At 40.7% G+C, this 26,244-nt stretch overlaps 1 protein-coding gene across 2 annotated transcripts in view; it reads left to right on the top strand.

The window, feature by feature from the left end:
• pou6f2 (POU class 6 homeobox 2) overlaps positions 1 to 26,244 on the top strand; it is a 115,529-nt gene that overhangs the window by 55,246 nt on the left and 34,039 nt on the right. For both annotated transcript variants that reach the window (XM_036125387.1, XM_036125388.1), the window contains 2 exons: positions 2,606 to 2,925; positions 23,133 to 23,270. In XM_036125387.1, coding sequence (XP_035981280.1) covers positions 2,606 to 2,925; positions 23,133 to 23,270 — 458 coding nt within the window. The remainder of the gene's footprint in view (positions 1 to 2,605; positions 2,926 to 23,132; positions 23,271 to 26,244) is intronic.

The raw sequence follows: 26,244 nt of genomic DNA, 5'->3' as shown, positions 1-26,244 counted from the left end.
CTAACAATCTCCTTTCAGTCATTTGTTGACTCCACCAAACATAAAACTCGTTCATGTCACAGAGCTAAAGGCACAAATATAGAGTCAATATTTTTGAATGCTAGCTTTGAAAAATGGTGTAAAGGGTCATCTTGGATGTTTTTGTAATTTTTATTGCATAGTTTCAGGGGTAAAACCTTTAGTGTACATGGTTTTTATAGTAGACTATATTCAGGCAGCGTCATTTTATACATAAATAAACCCTTTATTCTAATGCCCTACAAAAAGAGGAAAGAAGAGGTGGTGTTACATTCATTCACCTAGTTATTAGAGGTGATGTAAAGAGAAACAAGAAAACAAACCGTTAAAAGGTTGCACATACACTAAGTTCACCAAAACGTTCAAAATAAAAAAGTAGCAAAACAATTTGGAGATGGGATATGTGGTACATCCTGTTGGCTGATACACATCAGCTGGTGGCTTCAATCCACATTGATCTTCAGCCATGGGTAAGATGGCGTCTGCTCTGTCAGATCTCACCAACAGACTCTATGTCAGCTGATCAGGAGGGAACGTAAGCTGGAAAGCAAGCCAGAGACCACAGCTCTGACAGGCTTGTGGATAATGAGTTGTTAACTAACAAGGCTGCTTTCTAACAATCTGTTATGTTTGCTGTCGCTGAATAATTACTCCCATATGAATATGTTTCTCAAATCAACCTCAGTGCTCAATTACCCTTAATAAATGATTTCTTCAATGTTTAAACTATTAAGCCTGCTTCAGTGAACCGTAATAGATACAATCAGTGCAGTTTCAGTAATAGTATGGCCATCAGATATTTTCCTTTTATTGCACAGGCCTAATGTTAAATGCGGATCTCATGCATCGTTTCCTACCCAACTTGAATAAGTTGAAGAAAAGCCTCCAAAATACTTTGTGCCCCATATACTAAAGGAGTAGACAATTAGAGAAATATACTTTACTATTCTTTTTTTTTCTGCATCCCAGTGTCCCTACCACGCTCTGTGAACTTTGGGATCCACAGCTCTGGGCAGCAAGGGTAACCAAAAGTCTAACAGGCCACAAATATAATTGGCAAACTACATTTGCATGCAGGATACTGGAAATATAATCTACTTGTAAATGTTGGCTCCAAGCAGCTGTTTGCAACTGTTGCTGTGGTGTTAACCCGCCGCTGCTATTTTTCTTTGATCATGAATGCATATTTATATTCTTTTTTCCGCTCAATATTGAAAAAAATGATGCACAGCAGTTCAAAATCTTCTATATATTCTTATATTTGCTACATTTTCTAAAGAAACCCATCCATCCATTTTCTGATCCACTTAATCCGTCATGGGGTCGCGGGGGTTGCTGGTGCCTATCTCCTGCGTTCTTCTAAAGAAACCATAATAATTAAATGTTTATGTGGTGAAATAAGGCCTAAAGAAAAACAACAGTGCCTGACCAGTTAAAGGCATGTTGTATGATATGCATGCGATGAGGGAATCTTGATGTTAGTCATTATTACTGACATAGACCTAGTAAAATATACTTGTAAACATACAATATTCAGGCCCTAGTTATCAGAGTTAACAGATATTTGTTCACTCTGCCCTGCAACCTAAAGCGGCTGTCTTTACCAAATCCAGTTGTCCGATCTTGTATTAAAGGCCCATTAGAACTTCCGAGGTGTTTTCCAGTGTCTTTTGTTCATTTGTTGGTCCAATCATAAGAAAGATTATTGGTTTGTGTCTCTCAGAGTCTGTGGAAAAGTAGCCCTTCCCTCAATTCATGTAGCATAGGGCAGAATTACATTTTCATTATACCGTAACAACAGTGTAATGAAGTGCAAATGTAATTATTTTATGAAACTGTGTATTTTTACAGAAATCCACTAAATTCTGTTTGCAAATGTTTTTTCAATATGCATGAAAATTAGCTTAGGGATTTAAGGAACATTTGATCTTGTTTATACCGAGGAGTTTCAGGTTTTATTCTTGATTCTTTGAGCTGTTTGCATTCATTATTTGAGTTCTGTCCAGCTCAACACCCAGTTCACTTATTTTGGAAAATACCTGAAATGTTAAAGCATTTAAATGAATAAAGTTAGGTTTTTTTCTTTCTTCTTTTTACGGGAATGCTTTTATTGGATCCAATTAGTTAATGGGCTTATTTCTGAGCTCTGTGAAAAGATGGATGTCTCCTTCTTATGAGGTTTTAAGCCATTAAACCAAAGATTGTGTCATTCTCCATATAACAATGATGACTTTTGGCTCCAGAGAGAGCTGTTATATCAGTCAGGCTGAAGGGCTTTGTCCTCCAACTTGCTAAATTAAATTCACTGGCTCTCTCATGCAGGCTAAAAACCCTGGAGGACCTTGTTGTGGCTCCACGCAATTTACATGTGTCTCTCACTGCTCACCTTTTGCCACCCACACGTCCACATGTGCATGTATATCTCTCTGAGGTGCCGGAATATGCCTCAGATAATGAGAGCTTCCTTTTTATGTGCTAAAACACTTGTTTTCGGGTTGTCAGTGGAAGCTCATTTGAGTTTGTTGTGCCGTGTGCGTGAAAGTTGAGATCTGACACACAAATCAAGCAGCTGCCCTTTCATCAACAGCTACCTCAACACTGAACTCCCAGCTCCAGCACCTGCAGCAGCTCCAGCAAATGCAGCAGCACCACCAGCAGCAGCAGCAGCAGCAGCAGCAGCAGCACCACCATCACCACCACCAACAACAGACCCACTCCCACGCCCAGAACCAGCTGCCACCCCAGCATCACATGACCCCACCCAGCCAGCAGCAGACCTCTGTACCATCTCCAGGTTCCACCTGCTCCTCCACCTCTGGACACCCGCAGCAGTCCCCACCACAGCGGCCGAACCATTCGCCGGCTCGCAGCCTCCCTTCCCCTGTCACTCCGCCCATGCCTCTGCCGGTGAGTCCTCGCCCCTCAGATATTTTGTGTTTGACAGCAATCTGGCATTAAGATAAGATAAGATAAGATAAGATAAGATAAGATAAGATAAGATAAGTCTTCATTGATCTCACAATGGAGAAATTCACTCGTCACATCGGCTCATACAAGAAGGTGCAGAGTAGGGAAGGTGCATTCAGTTATATACAGTGAATCTTCATATATACAATGGATCAAAAAGAATACCAAATAAATACAAAAAGAAATAGGAATGGGCATATGATGTCTTATTTACATTCATAGTGGTATATATATATATATATATATATATATATATATATATATATATATAAACATATTACACTGCTTCTGATACAACTGACAGGATTGGCCTTGATGAGCACGAATCAGCGGTTTGTTTACATTTCTAAAATCTAGACATGAATCTAGAATCTAGATCTGTGACAAAATCAGTTTTGTATTTAGTCTGTAATAGCGTTGTTTCGTTGTGTAAATGCAACTCGACTGCCATTATCAGAGCAACAAAGAACGCTGCCACTCGCTTTGATGCTAGGAACAAACCCAGTTATGTTTCAGATCTCCTTTAAAGTCTAAAATTTGTGATTTATATTTTCCAGCTATTAATAATAGTAGGGAAAAAAATATAAGACCCTTTTCCCTAATTTTAGTTTCTATAATACTGTAGATAACATGCTCAAAAACAGAGCGCTTTTCACACATTTTACATGGATTTTTTTGTTTAATGAATCAGTATCAGAGTCCCATGAAACTCAAATTCTGATACCTTTTGGTTTTAATGTCTATGTTTTTTTGTTAGCCTCAACACCAGGGAGCTTTGCGACCTCAGCATGCATGAAAGTGTTAAAAAGTGCAGCAATTCTTTCCTGTATCATTTGCAAAGCAGTAGTAGAGAAAGTGCATGCTAATTTGTTGATCTGATAATAATCTAATTTAAGTGGTTTTCACCACTTACCATCATGCTCATGGTTAAAGAGAGACCGTATTGACTGCTGCGGCTCCCTGTCTGTCTCATTTGAGCTGCAGTGCCTGCTGCACAGAAAGCAGCTGAAACTGTTGACTTTCATCTGTATAAAGTTCAAAACAAAGAACTCAGTCAGTGAAGTTGGAGAAAACCTTTTTCTGTTAAATTGGAAAAAAAAGGTGTATGTGCTGAAATAGATCATTTAGAAACAAAAAGCCGTCGTTGTCAAGACAAACAGATACTGCCTCAATCTAAACGTTGTTGGTTTAGTGCTGACCACCTAATGCTGACCTTGTAATGGTGGCGAAATGCACTGTGTGATTTTATTGTCCTTTAAAGCTTCTGAGTTTTCAGGCAAACATGCCACTGATTTTAACTTACATTTTAACGTAGTATCTGCAGATGTCTAGTTTTAAATGACTTGGATCGGTTTCAGAGAACAAAAAATGGACAGTCACTGGGGTCATCATTGCACATCATTGCACAGGGACATTTAAACACAGGGTAAGCCAGGATAAACTTGAAGTCTGTGAAAGCCTCACCATTTTCTGCGAATTATATAAGTGTTTTAAATAGCAGGATTAAGGAGAGCATTTTTTTTATAATGTAGTTTTCTTCTTTTATCTTATATTGGATTGAAGATTTATTACTTTCAATGTCTTTGGTTAATGGTTGATTTAAAAAAGACATTCAGAATATGGATTTTAGAACCAAGAAAGGTAGAGTCTGTGATTTTTTAAGAAGTTTCCCCAAGTCCCTTTTTGAATAACTGCAAATGCACAAGATTGTCTTTACCTGCTCTTCTTCTCCTCAGGGGGATTGTGTGAAAAAAATCTCCCAAATTGGTTTTATTTCATTCTGGTGAGGCCTTGTTCTCATAAATCTGTACGCGGTTTGCTTCTTGCGACTCTCAGCCATGTTCAAAGTCTACGGTGAGAGCAGCGGAGCTACAATGAACGGCTAGCACTGAAGCTAACCGCTAAGCTAACCAGATACATAAACACTAGAAGTGTGCCAGCAAGTGGAAATTAACAAGCAAGGAGCACGGACACCAGCGTTATGTGAATGCGTCAGAATGATTGACATGTGGGACAACCAATAGATAAGGCTATTTCCCCGGAACTTGAGGGACAGAGAGGAATGGAAGCAGGACCAAAACTCTGACCCATCCCTGCCATTTGGTCTGAATGGCAGGGATGGGTCAGAGTTTTTACAGGCCTGCAGCTCTCAGAGATTACATTTTTTTACCTCCTTTTTCTCAATACATAATGTTTCTGAACAGGATTACCAACTATAGCTTTAAGTAAATATTTAGAGTACCTGTTTAATCTTCCTGTGATGAACTGACATGTGTAGCGTGGACCCTGCCTTCCTCCCAGTAGCTGCTGCAGATGGGCACCAGGCTCTGCTGCAGCCCTGAAGTGGGATAAGTGTTAACAGAAAATGGGAAGAGAAAATAGAAAATTTGACACTAAAGAAAAATCCTGCTTTTCAGATGTCTGTGTGAACATCTGAATAGCACCATTGTCATGAGGTAAAAACAACTCTCCACTCTGCACTAGATATTCATCAAGTGTCTGTGTTAAAATTGAGACATGCAGCTTCTCTGAGTGTTTATATGGATCTCGTCGACTGTGCATCATGTTTCTGAAGCCTTGATCCACTTGAGGATATTGAATCTTACAATCAAAGATGCAGGATGCACATTTTCCTGATGCTGTTTTTCAAGGTTCCTATCCTTAGGCTTGCCAGACATAATCAGCTCTTTAATTTTTGCTGCTCTCCCTGCTCAACCTCCTTTTTAGTCACTTTGTCCGTCCATCCATCTCTGCCCCTCTGTGTGTCTGCCTGTCACTGTGTGACCATAATAACCTATTTTATATCCCTGTGGTTTCATTTCTGGTGGAAACTGGCCAGGGTCGCCTTTCCGTCCCCGGTCACATTCATCAGCGTCAGACCCTTATTGGGTTGTGGTGCGAGCTTCTTTATGGCCGGGATGAGTTGGGCTATTTGTTTCCCCTTGCAGCCCTCTCAGGCCCTGTCACGGCCTGGTGAGACTCAGCAGGAAAAACAGCCTCTGGATTTAATGGGCTCCAAAGGCTAGTCGCTACATCGCACTAAACGCACCATCCAGTCTGAGTGACCAAAATAACAGATTAGCACATTCAAACTGCGATGAGTCGAGCACAAAGTCATAAAAAGCAGAAACTGGACCAACTGAGCCTAAGTTTTGGATGAGAATCCACCTCCAGAGGAGGTTTTTAAACAGCAGAGGACCCAATGAGACCCTTTGCTTCACAGAGATTGTCCTCTTTAAAAAGCAACATTGTGGGTGATTATGATGACTGAGGACAGACCTTCCTTCAGGGGGCAAAGAGGCCACATCAGGTATCATTACGATATTGCCTCATCAAATAGGATTATGGAGTGTTTGTGTACGGGAGACGCAGAATTGTCATAAAAGGCTTAGTTTCTCTGGGTCATTGCTGGGGATTGCCAAAGAGTGTGTCACTCAGCAAGGGGCTCGCTCAAGGACAGGCCGCGGCCTCGGGACACTTTCAAAGCTGCAATGGGATTTAAACCGCAGCTTCACCTCCCCCCAACAATTGGGTCAGTGATTGGATATTCGCTGAGCGCTTTGTTGGTATATTTGCAGAAGTTTTGAGATCTCCTGAAACGAGGCTGAATCCTAAACAGAGAGGCCACTAATGACTGTTAGATGTTGATTAAATTATCCGTAGATGTAAACTATTAATTATAATCCAAAAAGTACCACACAATTTTATTTGCAACAGCAGGTCTTGGTATTTATTGTAAGTTCCAAATAGACTATAAACAAAAACATGGATAGTTTACTGAAATTACCTGTTGGTAATGCTGGTGAAGATTCTCAGTCATCCAGGTCATGGTCATTCCAAAAAAAAAGGTAAAAAACAAAACAACTGGACTTGTTTTCCATAGTTTTCCACATTACTCCAGACTTTTTGAAAGCTTATCCAGAAAGCTTCCTGGATAGGAAGCGAAACGTGTTCAAACTATGGAAAACAAGTCCAGTTGTTTTGTTTTTTTTACCTTTTTTTGAACTGTTGGTAATGTCCACTGTCGCCCCATGCTTGCCCAGAAGGAGTTCCTGCTGAAAGTCAACGGGTCGATACAATGAGGTGGATTTCCTTAGATAGACAACTTTTTTTTACCAACTACCAATCCTAAAGTATATATATCTAAGCATCATTAGAAGTGTATATAGTCTAATTTAAATCTGACTTTTGGACAGATTATATTAGACTAACATTATTACATATTTCTGGATATGATTTGGATCTTTTTGTGCCTTGAAATGGCATTAATTGTAAATTGGCACAATATGTGCAAACTGAAATAAACTAAATTAAAAAGAAATGGATTAAAAATAGCTTTTTAAAAACGTAATGTCAGATATGATAAATAAATAAGAAAACAGCCTCTGTTCATTTATCACTGCAATTCCAAAGCAAAAAGAACCCGTTTATATTTTGCTGCTTCATTTATAATGTAACAATGGAGACTGTAACATTACTAGGTAAGGAGAGATATCTGACTGAAACCATATATCTACATACACTGTAAAAAAACACTCATAACCATTTCTTTTATTGCCATTAAATCCGATAAAACGTATCCGGTCATTTAGGATTGGTAAAATTATTTATATTTGCTAAATAAAAAGCACAATCAGAGCATTTTTAGTGAACATTTGATTACCTTCTGCTAAGCCAGAGGTTTACAAATATTTCTCTGGTATTTAGTAGATCTGGGTTTTAACACAGTATGAGTTGGGTCCAACTTCTTGGCTTCTCCTTACAGAACCTTTGCAACTAAGTCTGGTTTGTAGGCTGCACTCCTCTACGTTTCATTCCTCTCCATCAGACTGAGACCAGGGCTTTGTGATAGCCACCCAGCAGCATTGACTTTGTTGTCCTTAAAGGAGCAATAAGTACAATATTTAGTGTAAAATCAACCTGAATCATTCTCATTTGTCACCTGGGCTGGAAGTAACATTCCCTATAAATAATCAGTCCTCTCCATCAACAATGTCTTAGTCACGTTTTTCTTCTATCCAACCTGCTTGGGTTCAGAGAGTAGCCTGTGTTCACTTCCTGGTTTCTCAGCCAATCATATGAGAGTTCCCAGGAGCATTTGGTATTTTATGTTGGCAAAAGAGCAGCAGCCTGCAAACATAGAAGCCAGTAAGAGAAGCAGACCAGAAATAGAACAGAATAAACCATCATAGACCTGTCCTGTGGAAGTAAAAATTCACAACAGCAAAACACCGTTTAAAAACGGCGTATTAGATTGTTGTGATTGGCAAGCTGTTTTACCGATTTGAGCCACAAGGTGTCAGTATTACTTACAGCTCCTTTAAGACACTTTGTAAGTTATTGGGCTTTCCAAGCTCTAACTTCCAGGGGCAATGTTTTGCAATGATGTTAAAATATTTCCACATAATGTTTTTTTTCTATGTGATGGCATCTATTTTGTGAAGGGCAGCAAAGCACGCTCACTATATGATGCTGCCACCCCAATATTTCACGGCTAGGATGTTGATCTCTAGCTTCCAAGCTTCCCTCTTTTCCTCCAAATGTAACGATGGTCATCACAATAAAACACTTACATTTTAGTTTCATCAGAGCACAGGACAAATCTCCCGAAATTAAGGTCTTTGTAATGGCTTCTTCCTGTCTGAGTGGCTTTTCAGCCCATGATGGCACAGGACTAATTTCACTTTGAATAATGAGACTCAAGGTTTGTTTTCCTTCTGTTCTGGGGTTGATTTGCTTGTTTCTCATGCCTGTCTCTGGGACACACACCCGGCTTCCTTCCTGAACAGTATGCCGGCTGGACATTTCCAAACTGTTTATACGTCTACTGAACAGTGTGAGCAGAAATTTTACCAAAGGATGAACCAGATTTATTGAGAAGCACATTTCGCACACTGATTTCTTCAACTTTCAACTCTACACATATACAGACAGTTAACACCATGTTCCTGCCTTTTCACAGAAATCTTGCCATTATTTTCTGCTTTAAGAAGCTAAAGTTACAATGTGTTTTATTCCCAAATAGAGTGGCATTTAATGTTGACAGGGAGAACCTACTCTCATTTAATTTTTTTTTGTTTGTTTTTTAGGGTTGTAGCTGTAAAAAAAATAAAGACAGAGTACGGCACTTTTGGTGTTTTCATGTTTTACCCAGAGGACTTGGCCTCTGCTCTAAAGTGCCGTCGTGATTACCATAATGCAATAATAACACCCCTATTTCCTGCTGTTATTATCCAGACAAGTAGGATCACTCAGCCATTCAACTATTTGCTGCAAACATAATTCCAAGCTGCTTAGAGACAAACATTCATTATGTTCCAATTAATGTCTCATTGTAGCTCCCTTCTCGGGGGAGGCGTGTGATACTCTTTGTAAACTCGTGCCGAGAAAATCCAAAGCACTCATTACATCCCTTGAGCTTTTTCTGTTTTTAATTTGTGTGACAAAACTCATTACCTTCCTCATTAATATCCTTGTTAGAATACAAATCCTGCCACAACAGATCATGTCACCATTAGTCAATAAGGTCTGGCCTTAGATTACCGCAGCTAATTATCTTAAATGGAGGAAGTATTTAACTTTTAATGCCGCCCCCTCTCACTCTCTCTCCCTGACGTCTACGGTGATGTTGGATGCAGTCTGTGGCTGCCTGAAATAGCCACCAAAGTGATGACAAATAGACATGGATGGAGGAAGGAGGGGGGGGATTATGAAATTTGCTTAAGTGCGTTAATGGGCTGATTGCAGGAGCGCGCTGGATTTTGCTGGAAGTTGATTGATTGGAGCTGCGGGTTTTCTCCACGCCCGGAGAGCTCAGGGATTTGACGGGGTAAAGGCGCGCCAAGTCTGTTACACCGGAATTGATCTTAATTAGATCTGAAAGACCTGCCACAGCAGAATGGTCGCGGCGATTAAAATGAAAAACAGGAGAAATTACTGATCAAATTAATCATAATGTCGGGCTACAGCTGTAGGTCTGGTGTAATTTGCCACTCCAGTGAGTTACATCAGCCCAGGCAGCGAAAGGGGAGGTGGTACATACTGATCCGTGGCAATGGGAAGCTTAGGCCAGCCTATCAAATCTCTCATTCCACAGTGTGCCCAGACCCCCCTGACCCGGCTACACCATCCTGTGGAGCCCCAGAATCCCTCTCTGATCTAATTAGTTTCTTTTTTTGAATTACATTACATTATGTCCTCTTCCATTCAGAGCTCTCATGGTTCCTGCGCTGTCTGGAAAAAGTTGGAAAAGTCCTGAATTTCCTTTTATCATTTTACAAGCGTGGCAAAAGACAAAAGACCGAGCATGGAAAAATGTTAGATTCCTTTTAAGATGCTTTTGTTACTTTCTTTTTCTAACTCACCAAAGTCTTGAAATCCTTTTAATTAAATTATTAATTAATTAATGGATTAGTTTTATAGTTAATCCCCATATTATTCATACCTCAGGAAGGTTTATATATAAAATAATTTTAATCCAAGCCAGACAATCTTTCTCTGGAAAGATTATAAAACAATAAAAAAATTAGTTTTGAAGAATCATTGCCCGGGTTTTATTTTACACATTTAAAAAAATGCTGAGTCTAAAATTATTCATACCCTTGTTATATATTAATGGAACTATTTTATTTGGTATTACTACAATCAAACCCTTATATTTGCTGACCAGCATTTTGCATGTTTCCACTGGTGTTGTGAGGATTTCCGTTTACTGATGAGCTCCAAGTCTTTGAGGTTGGAAGGCCTCCTTGCCATCACCCTAATCTTTAGTTCTCTATCAAAGTCAGGACTCAGGCTGGGACACATGTAGGTACAATGGGTATGAATAACTTTGGGCTTAACATTATATTATACACATACATTTGATATTTATGTAAGGGTTTAGAACTTAATATAACATTTTACTCATTTTTTTTTTACACTTACTAATTGAATTCCTACTCATTAGATAATTAAATTGGGTCCTTTTACTACCTGTCTGGTCTCTTGACAACTTTAAATGCAGGATCCTGCTGCTTGCAGCAAAAAGGAAAAACTATCCAATGCCATTGCATTAGTTTAGGGATGAAATATAATCATTACTTTATACTTATGGTGTGGAGTTTTTTTTATATTATTTGTTTCTTTTGTTTTTTGGAAAAATTGTCAGAACGGTAAAGGCAGAATTCCTATTCTGAAGGTCATATGTCGTCCAAACCCTGGCTTCAAAATCCAAAATGGCTGCCTTATATCTGAAACCTTGTGCCACAGGAACATTAATCATAATCTATTTGCTCCTCTGACAATTAGTATCTCAATGAATATTTTGATTAATCTCTTATAAGGCAAAAACATCACTTTGTTTGAACAAATACAGTTTTTATTTTCTCAGCTCCACAGTTCACATTTTTATCTTGAAAATACTCTTTACAGAATTTCTTCTTAACAAGGCTAAAAGCAGCCCAGTTGGAGAACTAAGGGTTTAGGATGTTTTATTTCTTATTTGTTTGGAAAATAAATATCTCAAAACAGAGCTGATGAAGGTTAGTCCAGATGCTCACCAGCTGTAAGGCGCCACCTGCAGCGTTGGGTTTTTTATTACTTATTTGTGGAACCAAGAAGTACTCCAGCTCAGGTAATATTCAAGCAGGTGCAAACTTGATCATTGAACTCAAATGTCCAGAATTTTATTTTATAAAAAGGCAGAAAAAAAAGGAACTTGAGTGTGAAATGGTGTGGAATTGTGTAATGAAAAATGTGAAGGAACCCGGAGCTCTGCTGTTCTTGTCATAGTTGTCTTGTCACCAGCATGTTGTGTGTTCACTAATAGCCTCTGACCTCAGTCCAGTGTCTGCCTGGCTGGTTTTCTGGGGGCCAGGCGGAGGTGGAGGCGTCCTGTCTTCCTCGTCTGTCAGACTCCCGCCGTCTGTCCCTCTGCTCCACGCAGTTGTCTCCTTGATCGCTGTCAGAGCTCCACACCGGGCCTGTCCACTCTCAATCCGCACACTCATAGGGGTAATTACAGCCTAGGGGCCTGCCTCCTATCCCCGTGCTCCACAATTTACCACCAAAGTGTCCACAGACATCTCTCTTCTTCCCCACTGCACCCCGACATCACAGTACCGCAGGGCCTCAACCCACAAGTGCTGCAATTACCTGAGTCTCTCCTCCATCCTTTTCTTTCTCCCAGCTCTTTTCTCACCCCCCCCCCCCCTTCTACTCCCCTCCCTCTCTGTCCTCTCCTTCCCGTGGCTCCCTCACTATTCCCCGGCAATCAGCCTTCATTAGAAGCCTCTGGTGAAAAGCCATCGTCACCAAGGTCAGCCGCTGCCAACTGCAACGGCCTTTCAGAGGCCTGACTGTGTGCACTCTCTGTCTTTTCCGTACCTCTTTGCCATCTTCCTGCCACCCCTCCACCCTGCCTCTTGTCCCCTCCTCAAATCTCAGGCCCATCTCTGCAGCTTTTGTCTCCAGCCGATGCCCCCTGTCAAGCACTCATGTCACTGTTTTCTGCTGCTTACAGTTAATATCTGCTCGGTCCACTTTGCTCCAGGTGTCAGTTTTTTTTTTGTTTTATGGGCGGTGGGTGTTTCTTCCATTATAATAACACGTGCGGTAAATGAGCCCCAACCGCCCATTCATTGATTTTCCAGATAAGCGGCGTGTTCATTCAATTTAGCCAAATGGGCGCCCATCGTTCTGTTGGATATTAAATCAAAATTAAAATGACACGCTCAAATGTGGACTCCGTGGCTCATGCTGCGGCATGTCAGCGGTAATGGAGTCACTTCAGCTGAGAGGGAAGAGTCCCTCTGTCTACTCCAGGTCTCACAAATCTGAAAAAAACACAGGAAGCTGAATTTAAAAAAAATAAAAATAAAAAATAAACTGGACTAAAAAAAAAAACTGTCACTAAATGTTGACTTTCCTGGTCTAGGATTAGGTTAAAACATTTTCCAGATTAGGATAAGGATGTACAGCATTGAAAAAATATCTGTATTTTCAAGTTCTTTTCATTCATTCATCCTTCATTCCTTCTTTCCTTCCTTCCAGGGTGTGAATATGTGCGTGAATGACTGACTTTCAGGGGAGCCCTTCACCAGTTACCATTCCTTACTTCCTTTTTTACTTCCTTCCTTTTTTACTTCCTTTTTTACTTCCTTCCTTCCTTCTTTCCTTCCTTGTAGGGTGTAAATATGTGCGTAAATAAGTGAATGACTGACTGCCAGGGGAGCCATTTACCAGTTACCATTCCTTACTTCCTTTTTTACTTCCTTCCTTTTTTACTTCCTTCCTTTTTTACTTCCTTCCTTCATTTTTTCCTTCCTTCCTTCCTTCCTTCCTTCCTTCTTTCCTTCCTTCCAGGGTGTAAATATGTGCGTAAATAAGTGAATGACTGACTGCCAGGGGAGCCATTTACCAGTTACCATTCCTTACTTCCTTTTTTATGTCCTTCCTTTTTTACTTCCTTCCTTTTTTACTTCCCTCCTTCCTTCCTTCCTTCCTTCCTTCCTTCATTTTTTCCTTCCTTCCTTCCTTCCTTCTTTCCTTCCTTCCAGGGTGTAAATATGTGCGTGAATGGGTGAATGACTAACTTCCAGGGGAGCCGTTCATCAGTTACCATTCCTTACTTCCTTTTTTACTTCCTTCCAATTTTACTTCCTTCATTCCCTCTTTTTTCCTTCCTTCCTTCCTTCCTTCCTCTGTTTGTCTCCAGTTTCTTCCCTGAAAGCCTGACCACTGTAGAAATGTCTGCCCCTGAATTAATTGTGTATTTATACTTTAGAAATGGTCTCAAAGGACGAAGAGCTCCTAATAAATTTGTTTGGGATAGCTTGTCATGAAAATATGAAGGAACCCTGACATTTTCAAATTTCTTTAATGTTTGATGGTGAGTTTAGGGGAGTTATTGGTGAAAATATGTGCTGGTCGACAAGTTCTTCCAATACATTTAGCTTAGTAGTTGAAATAGCAAAAGCAGAAGAAAAGGACTTTCTGCCAAGTATTATCCAGATTAACACCTTTTTTAAATCCATATATATATATATATATATATATATATATATATATATATATATATATATATTCACACACGTATGTATGTGTATCTGAGTAATAGTAGCTGCGTTTGCTGTGGCTGTGTGGTGTAGAGCATGAACAGGCCCCCTCAGCTCAATCCGGCCTCTTATTAATGCACAGCAGATCTGGCTCTTAAGAAGGCAGAAAATTGCCTTACATAACAAGCGCTGCACAATTTAGAAATACAAATGTGCACTGTTGACTGAAGCAGAAAATAAGACTGTTGCCCATCAACAGCACCGCATTTCATATGAATAATTATAACGCATGGGAGCTAGATGAGGAAAACAACCTGACCATGACAGCTCTACTACTTTTATTTACTTCAAATGAGGGATTAGGCCGGGAGAAAATCTACAGACTTAAGAAGCGACGATGAGCCTTGAATTCCTAAATAAGAAGAGACTCACATTTATCATATTTCAGTGATCGTTTTGGCAACTCTGAGGGCACTTTCACTTTTAAAATGGCTCCCGCTTTGCACCCTGCACTCACTTTGTGGCTTTTCTGGGTTTGTTGGGCTTTCAGTCATCGCACAGTTGATACTTCCTTTACTTTCCGAGGTCTGCGATTCTTATAGACCTGGCTCCATTACTCTGGAAATGGGCAGAGGGCTTCCAGCTCAGACACCCTGCAGAAAGGCAAAGCTCCCCCGATCAGCCCACATGCACACCGGGGGCAACTCGCATTAGACGCCCACATGGGAGCCCTCAGATGGAGCACCGAGCCGGGGCTCACCTAACAGTGGATAAGGAATAGGGTTTCTTTAATTATGAGGCAGGGCTGTGACATTGAGTTCCCCCCTTTCTCCTCCAGCAGCCTTTCAGACACCATCTAAGTGCTCCGCTCCGCTGAGGAGGCCAGTCCCCCCGCGGGGCGCGATTCCACTGCCTGTAATTTCTGATGCCCATTAGTGACCGCAAACAGAGCACCGGGCTCACACAAGGAATACAGCGGCGCTGCACCGCCACGCTGTAAAAAGACCCTTTTAATGCAATGTTGTTACATTATGCCCTCCTCATACACCAAGTCAAAAGTCCCATTTGTGGTCTCTGGAGGATATTATCAGAAATTCTCCTTCATAGCGTTTTAGCTGGGCTAAACTGAGGTTACATTTGGTATATATTTTTGCAATCTACCGAGGGCTGGCTGAATTAGGAACTTGACTAAAGCGGTTTTATTTTGTTCGCGTGGCAAGCATTTTCCCATTTCTGTCTTCTTAATACCTGATTATTGATTTTATCCCTGGTTTATTTATTTTGGGGAATGTGAAATAAATGTGTTTTTTTTTTGTCAAGAGACTAAAATAGAGAAAAGGGGGAATGTTCTCTTAAATTGCTTCCCTCAAATTGGGAAGTAGTCAGTAAAACACAGCTTTACAGTTCTGATCTGATGTTAACATAAACTTAGCGTGACTGTCATAGTCATCTCCAGCTTTTAATGATTTATTTGAACTGTTCATTTTTCTTGCTATATTATTAATGCAAGGCAAGGTAAGGCAAATTTATTTGTATATCACATTTCAGTACAAAGACAATGCAAAGTGCTTCACATGATTAAAATATAGGAAAGTAAAACATGGAAAATAGGAACTAAAAGCAAATTTTAATAACAGTTGGACTACAAAGTTGAACTAATGATGTTTCAGTAAAACAGTTTAACTAGAGTTTAAAAGTCAAAGGCAATCCTAAACAAATGTGTTTTTAATCTTGATTTAAAAGAACTCAGGCTTTCCGCACTTTTACAGTTTTCTGGAAGTTTGTTCCAGATAAGTGGAGCATAGGAACTAAATGCTGCTTCTCCGTGTTTGGTTCTGGTTCTGGGTATGCAGAGTTTCTACAATCTCCAACTTTAATGATTTTTGGGCACACAAGTTTGAATTAATATTTTTTTTTTGCTGAAATCCACACAAGCTCAAAATCACAGTCATATTTAATAAATTATTAAAAACTTAATCTGTTTCAGTAACTCGGTTCACTAAGTGAAAAACATTATATAGTTTATTTATACACAGGCAGATGTTTTCAGCATAATTCTATCTTAATATTAGTTGAAGCTTAATATTATCCCATTTTTTCCAAGCAAAAAAAACAGTTCTGATCTCCGCTGGTATCATTTTTCTGTTTGAACAGCCAATTGGCTCCAATTTTAAACGATCTAGCGGTCATTTACCCACCAAGTCCAATGTGCCAGTTTCAGTCTCAGCTAAACAGCCCCTCAGCATGATGCTGCCACCACCATGCTTGATAGCTGAGACAGCATCCTCATGTTTAAAGTCCTCATTTTGACTCCTCTGAAATTACTTCTTATTGTGCCCAAATAGATAAATCTTTGTCCCCTTTTTCCTGTAAAGGTTTTCTCCAGAAGGCATTTGGCTTTTCTTTGAGCTTCTACAAGTTGGGGGCAGGTCCATGGCAGGAATCCAAGCAGTTTACCAGGCCAAAAACCCGGCCAGAATTTAGCCAGAAGCTTGTTGAGGGGCTACAAAAAGAGCGTGGCTGAGATACTCTACTATAAGGGACGTTTAACCGAATGTAAGTGGGGGTCTGTGGATGTGCTTTTGAGCCTGTGTGTATAAATTTGACCCTGTCTGGATTAGAGGAAATTCACAACAAATTCACTTAGTGCACTGAGAGGCTGTTTTTTCAAAGCCGGGTGGAATAATCGTACAAGTTGTGCGATTATTCCACCAACGAAGAAGAACAGTTCCATTGAAAGACAAGAATATGACTTTCACTCCCGTGACAAGTGTGTGAACTGTGCGTTTCATTAATTGAGCCCTCCATTTATGCTGATTTAGTTTGAGGTGTATTTTTGGAGATAAAGAGAGAGACAGTGAAAGAGAGCCACAGGGGGAGGGAAGGGAGGGTGGTGAATTTATCGATCAAGGGTGACCACATCTTAGCCACAGAGCCCCTTTCTCGTGATTAATCTTCGAGCTTAGAGTCGGCCAATGACACATGACAGGCCTCCTCCTCAAACTCCACCATTTCTCTTCATTACTGGCTGTATTTTTGGACACCACAGAGGGGAGTAATCATTTACCTTTATTGTGTTTATAAAGCTGCGGCATGGATGACCCTTCCTATATTGAATTGAGGACATCAAAAGATCACTGGACATTGATTAGGAGGATATTAAAGTCATTCAAATGCTATATTTATATGTCAAACAACAGCAGAGTGAAAAGAGATGCCATTTCCACCCAAATCAAAAGAAGAGGGATGTAATCAGCCCGGTTGAAATAAGACATAGTGAATACAAAGGCTGGAAAATATTAATGCGGCTCATATTTTTCACCACGGTCTGATTCCAGGACTCATTTTCTCACTGTGACTATAAAAACAGCCTCGTAGCTACTTTATAATCATAGTTGGAGCAGTAGTAGATTTACTGCTACGCTGGTTGCTGCCATGATTTCCAACCCAGCGACAATGTAGTACAGAAATAACTGCACCAGATATGTCACTTCACGGGGCTGAAATGGTCAGCACTTTCCTGTAGATACTTAATCACCGAGCAGTTTCAGATTTAATACATCTGGAAACAGCTAAACATTATAGATCATTCCCCCAGTAAGAGAATAGTGTAAGAAATCGTAGGGTGTTTTATATTTTTACCTGCCGTTCCTCCCTAACTATAGGAAATGTACTGCGGGAAGTGATTGATGACAAAGGACCCACTCTGAACCGGCGCTCCTTTTACAATTATCAACAAATGGGCCGGATCAGATTCTATGTAATGATTAAAGCTCCTGTTAATTTCTCGTGAAGGTAATGAGCGGGGAGATTGACGGCCACTGTCCTGCACTCCATCATCCCTTTATAGTTAGTTTAAGCGTTTTCACGACTCCTCTCCTCCCTCATTTGCATTTTACCTCATTAGATGTGGCCATTTCTGAGACTGTCGGCGACGGCCATTTCCTGCAGCTAATGCATTTTTATTTGATCAGCCAAATCCCCTCTGTTTAACTAGCTGTCATTCTGGAGTTTTCATATGACATCACTCCATTAACGCCCAACATACCCCCCCCCCCCTTCAACTTCCACACCCATCGCTCTCCACTGCCTTAAGCAATTACAACCTCCAACTGCCTGATGCAGGGTTATTGTACTCTGCCGGGTGTTATCTGCCCCAGTTGTTCCATCCGTCTTTCACTTCTCTATGTTTTTCCTTCACAATGGCTCTTTTTGGGTTTTATTTTCTCACAGCGGCCAGAGCTGAGGCCCATCGGTGAGCAATAGTCAGAGCTCGCGGGGCTCGCAGTGCACAACTTCAGTGTGAAGCCCCGCCAACCAAGGGACCAGAGGTGTTTTGGAGGGCCTAATGGCATTTTGATGTTCATAAGCACAGCGCATCTGACCAGGGGGAGGCAGCTAGGTGTGTGTGTGTGTGTGTGTGTGTGTGTGCTGGGCGGAGTGGAGTGGAGTGGAGGGGGATCTGGAGGGGGGGTTCAGAAAGGGAAGAGGAGGAGAGTCAGTAGAGGACTGTCAGCAGAGGACTAGCAGAGTTCTGACAGACAGAGAACGTGTTTTCTCATGTCACAGCTGATTACATTCACTCCGGAGTGGGAAAGAGCAGGGAGGAGACAGGGATGGTGGGCTGGAATTGGATGGGGGGGAAGCTTCCATGTTGTTCCAGATAAAGGACATTTCTCCTAAGGAGAAACAAGAGTGGTATCGACTGTTCATTTAACCTGTTGGGTCCACTTTGACACAGTTTTAATGAATAAAGTAAATACATTTTACACACCTCTGAAGCCAAAGGACTTTGATATTTAACTTTCCTTGCATCCTCACGTTCATCTATCTTTGTTCTTTTTTTGAAGGAAAAATAAAGCTGTTAACTTCAGAGTGTCCAAATGAAAAGACCGAAACAGACAATGTTCCCCTTTTATTTATACACATTCTGTATCTGACTGGGAATTCATGATATTACACAAACTTTAGGTTCCCTCACTTGAAAATTTCTAAAGATTTTACAACCTTCTTGTAGTATATTAATAATTTTGCATCTGCTGATCTGTTCATTGCCTCAGATGTTTGGATGTATCTAACTTTACAGAAGAAAACAGCTAAAGTACAAAGTCATGTCTCATACTAAAAAAAATAGGAATGTTTGGCACTGCCAAGGTTCTAATAAGGACATCAAAACATCTTTGTTTCTGCCTAAACTCTAACTTTAAATGTTTAAAATGTTTCTTTAGGGATGTATTACTGATATTTTGTGGCCAATTTCCATCACCAGTTTTGCAAATCTTTGATCTGCTGGTCTCCATTTAGGCAGATTTAAAATTCTCTCTTAGATATAATAATTACTGTCCTCTGTCTAGCCTTCCTGTTATCTGCTGAAAGTTTTGCTCTCTCTCGTACTCTAATTCAGGTACATCAAAAATACTAAAGTACAGATTTAAACAGCTTTTTTTATCTCTATACTCCCACTGACTTCATTATACACCTCACTAAAACTGAAAATAGTTACCATTGAGTCTTCTTTGCTCAGTAACACTGAGCATGTCTTTGTTGGCGCGGGCGGTAGTAATTAATATGGCATGTTGACTGATCGGAAATTATATATTTCGGAGTTTCCGATTCAAGTTCCCAGCCGGTTTCTCAGTGCAGCCTCTATTCCTTTATACAAAAGACCAAAACGCCTCTTGTGTATGCTATTTCATGTGATCTTAACAGGTGTGGTATTGTCCAGAGAGTCCCGCTCAGCCAAAAATCCTCAACGCCCTTTTTCACAGGGAACGAAAAGAAACACAATCGTTAACATGCAGGCTCCACAAACTGGAAGATCGCTGTTTATCTCCTCCAACACATGCAATCAGTACAAATACAAGCCCTGCTCTGTCATTTTGTTCCTCCTGCCGAGATGTTGAGAGGAGTCACCGTGGCGGAAAATCACCTGTTTAGGTGTTGAGCACAGCCTTGGCTCTCCTCATTCCTGGCTCTCCTTCTAACTGCCGTCCGTATTACACTGTGCCCCAGATGTAGCAACGACGCCTGCTCTCTTTTCACCAAGATTTACCAGAATAACAGAGCGCCTGGAAGGGCTATCATTGAATGAAAGGTGATGATAATATTTCAAATAAATCTGAAGGCTTTTCCAGCAACCTATCACTCATATAATGACACAGAGCATAGCCGGTTTTCAGGGGGACTCTGGCTGTGCTCGCCTGAGCAGATCACATTATCAGTGTGCTGATATGTGGCTTCTGTTTAACTCTGCCTAACTGACCGCGTTGGCCTTCCTTTCACTATCTCAACGTTTAAAATCCACGTTTTTTCACCAACATAGCTCCTTTAGTAACAGTCAGGCTCTGGCCAGACATTTTTTAATTATATTTAGGACAGAGACGAAAATGCTGAGTTTTACTTCCAGGGCAGGGATTAAAAGCAGATAAAATGGTTTATCACATCATTTTGATCACTCCTTAGAGAGCTTATCAGTATGTCACTCTGTAAGAAAGGGGTTTTTATCTCTTTCAATTAAGGCTTGCATAAAAATATCATAACACACGGGATGCTTTCGTGATTACATTTTGGATTTTGGTAGCTAAGAGGAGTCTACACGAGTCCAATACTTTACCAGAATCAACTCAGTAGCTTTGAAGTGCATCAATACAGCACCACCTTTCGTCAACATTAGTATTATGCATTTGTTTCAACACACTAACCAAAGATATGCTGGACGTTTCAGTGTTCGTCTAAAGATTTTACAACCTTGTTTTAGTATATTAATAATTTTGCATCTGCTGATCTGTTCATTGCCTGAGAATTTTGGATGTATCCAACTTTACAGAAGAAAACAGCTAAAGTAATTTTTGGACCAAAGAGATTCTGGACGTTTCAGTGTTCGTTCTTCTTGACAGCAACAAAAATTGGTCCCAACTGGAGTTTCAGCAGGACAGTCTTCTGTTCCTAAAGATATCTGACTCGACTCACACAGCCAGTCGGAAATGAACTCCCTCATGTTTTCATGCGGAGACGCTTACTGAAGTTCACTCTGTGAACGGGCTACATTTGATGCAGCTTGATAATTCAGCTTGTGACATTTTCTTGTCTGGTTTCAGTTTCAGTCAATCAAGAAAAAAAAAAACTTTTCTCAGCTGTCTATGTGGATCCAGCCATGGATATCCCTGGACAGCTGTCCAGCTAGGATATCCATGGCTGAAGGCTTGTGACAGGTCACATGACACAGGCAGGAGGCTGCAGCAGCCAGGACAGTTTCTCTTCCCTTTCCCAGGGGAAGAGAAACTTTGTGAAATGTCTAAAAGGTGAAAAAGCACTCAGATTCTTAGGGAAAACTTAGATTTGTTTAACAAATGTAACACCTTTATTAATTTACAAGACCAAACCCATCCAGTGTGCTTAAAGTTATCATCAAAAAAAATTATCAGCTGTAAAAATGAAATCGAAGCAACAGTTTTGTGTGTTGCATTGTGAATATTTTGCATAAAACGTTGAGCAGTTTTATCTAACGGACACAAAAGCAGAATATAGAAGAGATAGTTGTCCGATCTCTTAGTTTTCCGCCGAGTCAGTATCATTTTGTTTAATAGGTAGATTTAAACATGCAAGATAGAGCAACGTGCTGCATAGCAAAGTTATGCATATATGACTAAAACAGTAAAACAAGAAGATTATCATCTTAAACCTTTTTAAAAACACCTATTTGCTTATGAGTGCACAAATATTCCAGTCGTGCGTGTGTGATTGTATTGAACCATTTTAAACCCAAGTAAGAGGAGTTATTTACACAGTTTACCATAGTTTTACCTTCAGTACTAAAAAAATCCAAATCACTCTCACTTTTTTGGAGCTTTTTTCTCTTTGTTTTGTTTGTTTCAACATTTGAGATGTCCCTGGTTCCCGAAGGGCGTCCAGTGAAACACATAAAAGACAATCTTGCGATTATCGAGGAAAAACTGGATGACTTTCAGACGAGAGGAGGCAATATCAATCACGGCCAATTTGAGGCCACCAACATGAAATATGATTTCATAAGACAAATGCAGTGCCATTCTTAATGTGCTTAACCTTTACTGTCAATGAAAAAGTATTGATCGCTCGGTGGCATTTTTTCATCATTTGATTTCAGAAAGTGTAATAATATATGGTGGTGAGATAAGATAAAAAAAAATGGCATCGGGATCTATGAAAAAAGCTGAATTCACAGCAGACTGCAGAGAGTGTGTGAAAAAGCCGGATTTTAAGCCACGCTAAATTCAGTTTTAACTTTACTTTTACTTTTAGTCATCTCATTTGATTTAAGTAGGCAGCCAGCATTAGCAGCAGGGAGAAAGCAGCCTTTTATTTTATTGAGTAAGCGAGAGGTCTGCTTTCTCTTCTCAGTCTTTGATCTACTTTACTCAGCCTAATAAGACTTTGCTCTACTGCGATACAACCAAATCAGCAGTGCATTTTCAGCCCTCTAATAAGTGGTTAGCTTGATTTATATGGGTAATCTGAGCTCTACAGCCTCTTCTCAATGCAAGAACAACCACTCCCCCCCCCCCCCCCCTCACCACCACAGGCCAAACCAGATGAGTCCATTACAGCCGTGTGCAGATGGTCGTTTTAACCTTCCTCTGCTTCAACAGTATCACCCTGTTAGTCTTATGAAGTAGGAGGATTTCTTAGACAAAGTTTATTGAAGCGACAGACGATACAGTGATGCATAGCCTTGCTGCCCGGCTCTATTGTGAGAGCAGCAAGCGGGTGGGCCATTGCTGCGGGTCGAAGGACTAGATCCAGCCCGTGGGGAGCCCCGGAGGCCAGAGAAAGCACTTAGAGTGGTAAAATGGCCACTTATTCACAGCCTCCCTCCAGTTTTCACTGCTCCTCCCTACCCTGGAGGCTCCCACTGGGTCCAGGAGCACAGACCTCTGGGAAGCGTTTGACAAACTGCGTGGCCCTCTCTGCTGGGCTATACGGACCTCGTAGCAGATAGCCCATTCTGTCCCGGGCAGCAGAACAGAAGCATGGGGCCGGTTTGCCGACCTCTTCAGGAGCTTCTATTGTGGACTAAAGATTTAAAATAGAGCAGATGTTTTTTCTGACAAATGATGTGTTTGCCCTCTCCAGCTGAACCCACTGGCCAGCCAGGCAGCGGTGGCAGCAGCAGCCGCCATGGGGTCCATCGCCGGCTCTCAGGTGTTCAGCAACACCCTATCAAACCTGCAAGGAGCCACCGGGCAGCTTGTCACAAATGCACAAGGACAGGTGAGCGTAACACACAGGGAAAATAGTGACGTACAAAAAAATATGCACTCCCCTTGGGCTTCTGCACATTTTTTTTCTTTTTGATGTTACAACCACAAAACTTTAACGTGTTTTTACTGGTCCTTTTTATGGGAATGATTCTTTTAAAGAAGAACATGATTGAAAAATGGAAAGAAAATGACGCATAGTTTTAAAAAGAAATGTCACAAATAAAAGTCTAAAATGTGTGATGTGCATTTGAATGGAGTCGCTGTGGTTCAGGATCGGGTCAGATTGAATCGAGAGTGTCTATAAACATTATTTCACTAGTCTCCCCACGGCTGCTACAGTGAAGTAAGTTCTAGTCTTTTACACTGCAAAAAAGAAACTAAAAGTAAGTAAAATGTTCTTAAAATTATTATTATTTTCCTTGATTTGAGCATGTAAATAAGACTATTTGCCAGTGAGATGAGTATATTTACCCCTAAAATAAGATAATTAGATACCCTGCACTTGAAATAAGATGATGGAGATGAGTTGTTCTTATTTTAAGTGCATAAATCTTATTCCATTGGCAAATAGTCTTACATACCTGCTCAAATCAAGGAAAAATATACTCATTTCAAGAAATTTTTACTTACTTCTAGTTTCCGTTTTGCAGTGTATACCATCTCTAGCAGGGTTTTTTTTTTCAATTTTGTCCTTTATTTAACTCCATCCATCTTTCCATCAACCCTAACCAGCTTTTTCATTTTGTCACGGTACAAAACCAAACTTTATTATATTCTACTGGGATTTTACGTGACAGGCCGACACAAAGTAGCACATAAATGTGGGGCGACAGTGACGCAGGACTTAGGGAGTTAGTCCTGCAGCCGGTTGGATCCCCCCGCTTCGACCGTCTCAGTCGTTGTGTCCTTGGGCTGCACTTCAAACCGACCTGCCTGCTGGCTGTGCTCAGAGGGCCCTGTTGTATGGCAGCCTCGCCTCAGTCAGTCTGCCCCAGGGGGGTTGTCGGACCTGATAAAGCGCCATACAAGTACAAGCCATTTCCTTTCCCTAGTGAAGGAGAGCACCCCCACAGCATTGTGCTGCCACCACTGTGTTTTCCAGTGGGTTCAGAAAGATTTGATTTTCCACCACAGGTAGCATTTTGTATCAAGACAGAAAAGCTAGATATTGAGCAGAGCACCATTTCACATGTTTGCCGTGTCCCTTACATCACTTGAGGTCTTATTTCTTAATGTCAACAGTAGCGTTCCTTTTGCAGATATCTTATAAAGGCTGCACTGCTGGAATGCATTACTCTTGAGTGGAACTCTGCAGCTCTGCAGCTCCTCCAGAGTTTCCACGGGCCTCTTGGCTGTTCTCCCCCCTTGACCTCTCAGCATGAAAGGCCGTGTCATCAGAATCAGAGAATCAGAGATACTTTAATAATCCCAGGAAATTACTTCAAAAAAAAGTCATGATCTATTAAGCTGTTCATCTTGTTTGTTAACCAATTCAATTAAATTTTATTTATATAACGCCAATTCATGAAACATGTCATCTCAAGGCACTTTACAAAGTCAAAAAAATTCAATCATATTATACAGATTTGGTCATATTTTACAGATTGGTCAAAATTTTCCTATATAAGGAAACTCAGTTAATTGCATCAAGTCTTGACAAGCAGCATTCACTCCTGAAGAAGGGTAGAGCCACAGGGAGATTCGTCTGCATTGTCCATGGCTTTGCAGCAATCCCTCATACTGAGCATGCATGAAGTGACAGTGGAGAGGAAAACTCCCCTTTAACGGGAAGGAAAACCTCCAGCAGAACCAGAACCAGGCTCAGTGTAAACGGTTATCTGCCTCGACCGACTGGGGGTTAGAGAAGGCAGAGCAGAGACACAAAAGCACAGAAGCACACATTGATTCAGTAATCTGTTCTACATTAGATGGTAGTAGCCGGTGATCTGTCTTACCTTGATGATGTCACAGCTAACAGAACGCCAGACCAGGTGTACCTTCTATGAAGAAAAAGAGAGAGAGAGAACAAAAAGTTAAAAGTTGAAATGACGACAAGCAATGCAAAACTGGAGAACAGTAGAACTCAGCATAGTGAGAAAAATAGGCCCTGATGTCCTCCAGCAGCCTAAGCCTAAAGCAGCATAACTATAGAGGTAGCTCAGGATAACATGAACCACTCTAACTATAAGCTTTGTCAAAAAGGAAAGTTTTAAGATTAGCCTCAAAACCAGTGCACTCTATTTACCTTTGACTTCTAACAGACCCTAATTAAGCAGAATTGCATTTAATTTAGGAAAAGGCCTAAATGCAAATGCCAACCCCACTTTTTAATTTTTTTCCATGTGAAAAAAGAAGAAAAACTTGGATCTTTATCCTTTCCCTTCACATTTATGTGCTACTTTGTGTCGGTCTGTCACGTAAAATCCCAATAGAATATATTAAAGTTTGGTTTTGTGAAAACGTTCCCTGTTACAAGGCTTTGGAACTGAAATAGTTACAGTGGGTAAACAGCCCCTAGAAGATCTGCTGTTATGTTACTGTATTCATGTCCAGCTCAAGATGAACCGTCTGTATTGTTTTCTTGATCTTTTCACATTGATTCCTCGTGGTTAGTCTCCGTGTTGCCTTGAAGCTGTTTGTCCACAGTCCGGCTGCCACCCCTACATATATTAAGCATTTTGGGAATAAACAAACCCTTTCCTCTCTTAACCGCGTGCGCCTGTCGGAGTAAAATGCTGACCTTGTCATATTTAAGGGTGGCTGCAAAATTGTTCCATCAGTAGCCAGAGGCTTGAACGATGATGCTTGTCATCGTGCGGCTCTATCTAATGAATCATCTTATCTCAGGTGCACAGTGCTCACATTAAAGCAGAACTGTGTGGACACTGTGCCCTTTTATGCCACTTTCTGTTATTTATAATAACCACAGTTTCATTGTGTTACGCTGGCAATGTCCTCCTCGTGTCGACTTTACGAAAACCAAA

This window comes from Fundulus heteroclitus, chromosome 21, assembly GCF_011125445.2.
Source record: "Fundulus heteroclitus isolate FHET01 chromosome 21, MU-UCD_Fhet_4.1, whole genome shotgun sequence".
NCBI classification, from domain to species: Eukaryota; Metazoa; Chordata; class Actinopteri; order Cyprinodontiformes; family Fundulidae; genus Fundulus; species Fundulus heteroclitus.
This window is presented reverse-complemented; position numbering and strand designations above follow the sequence as displayed.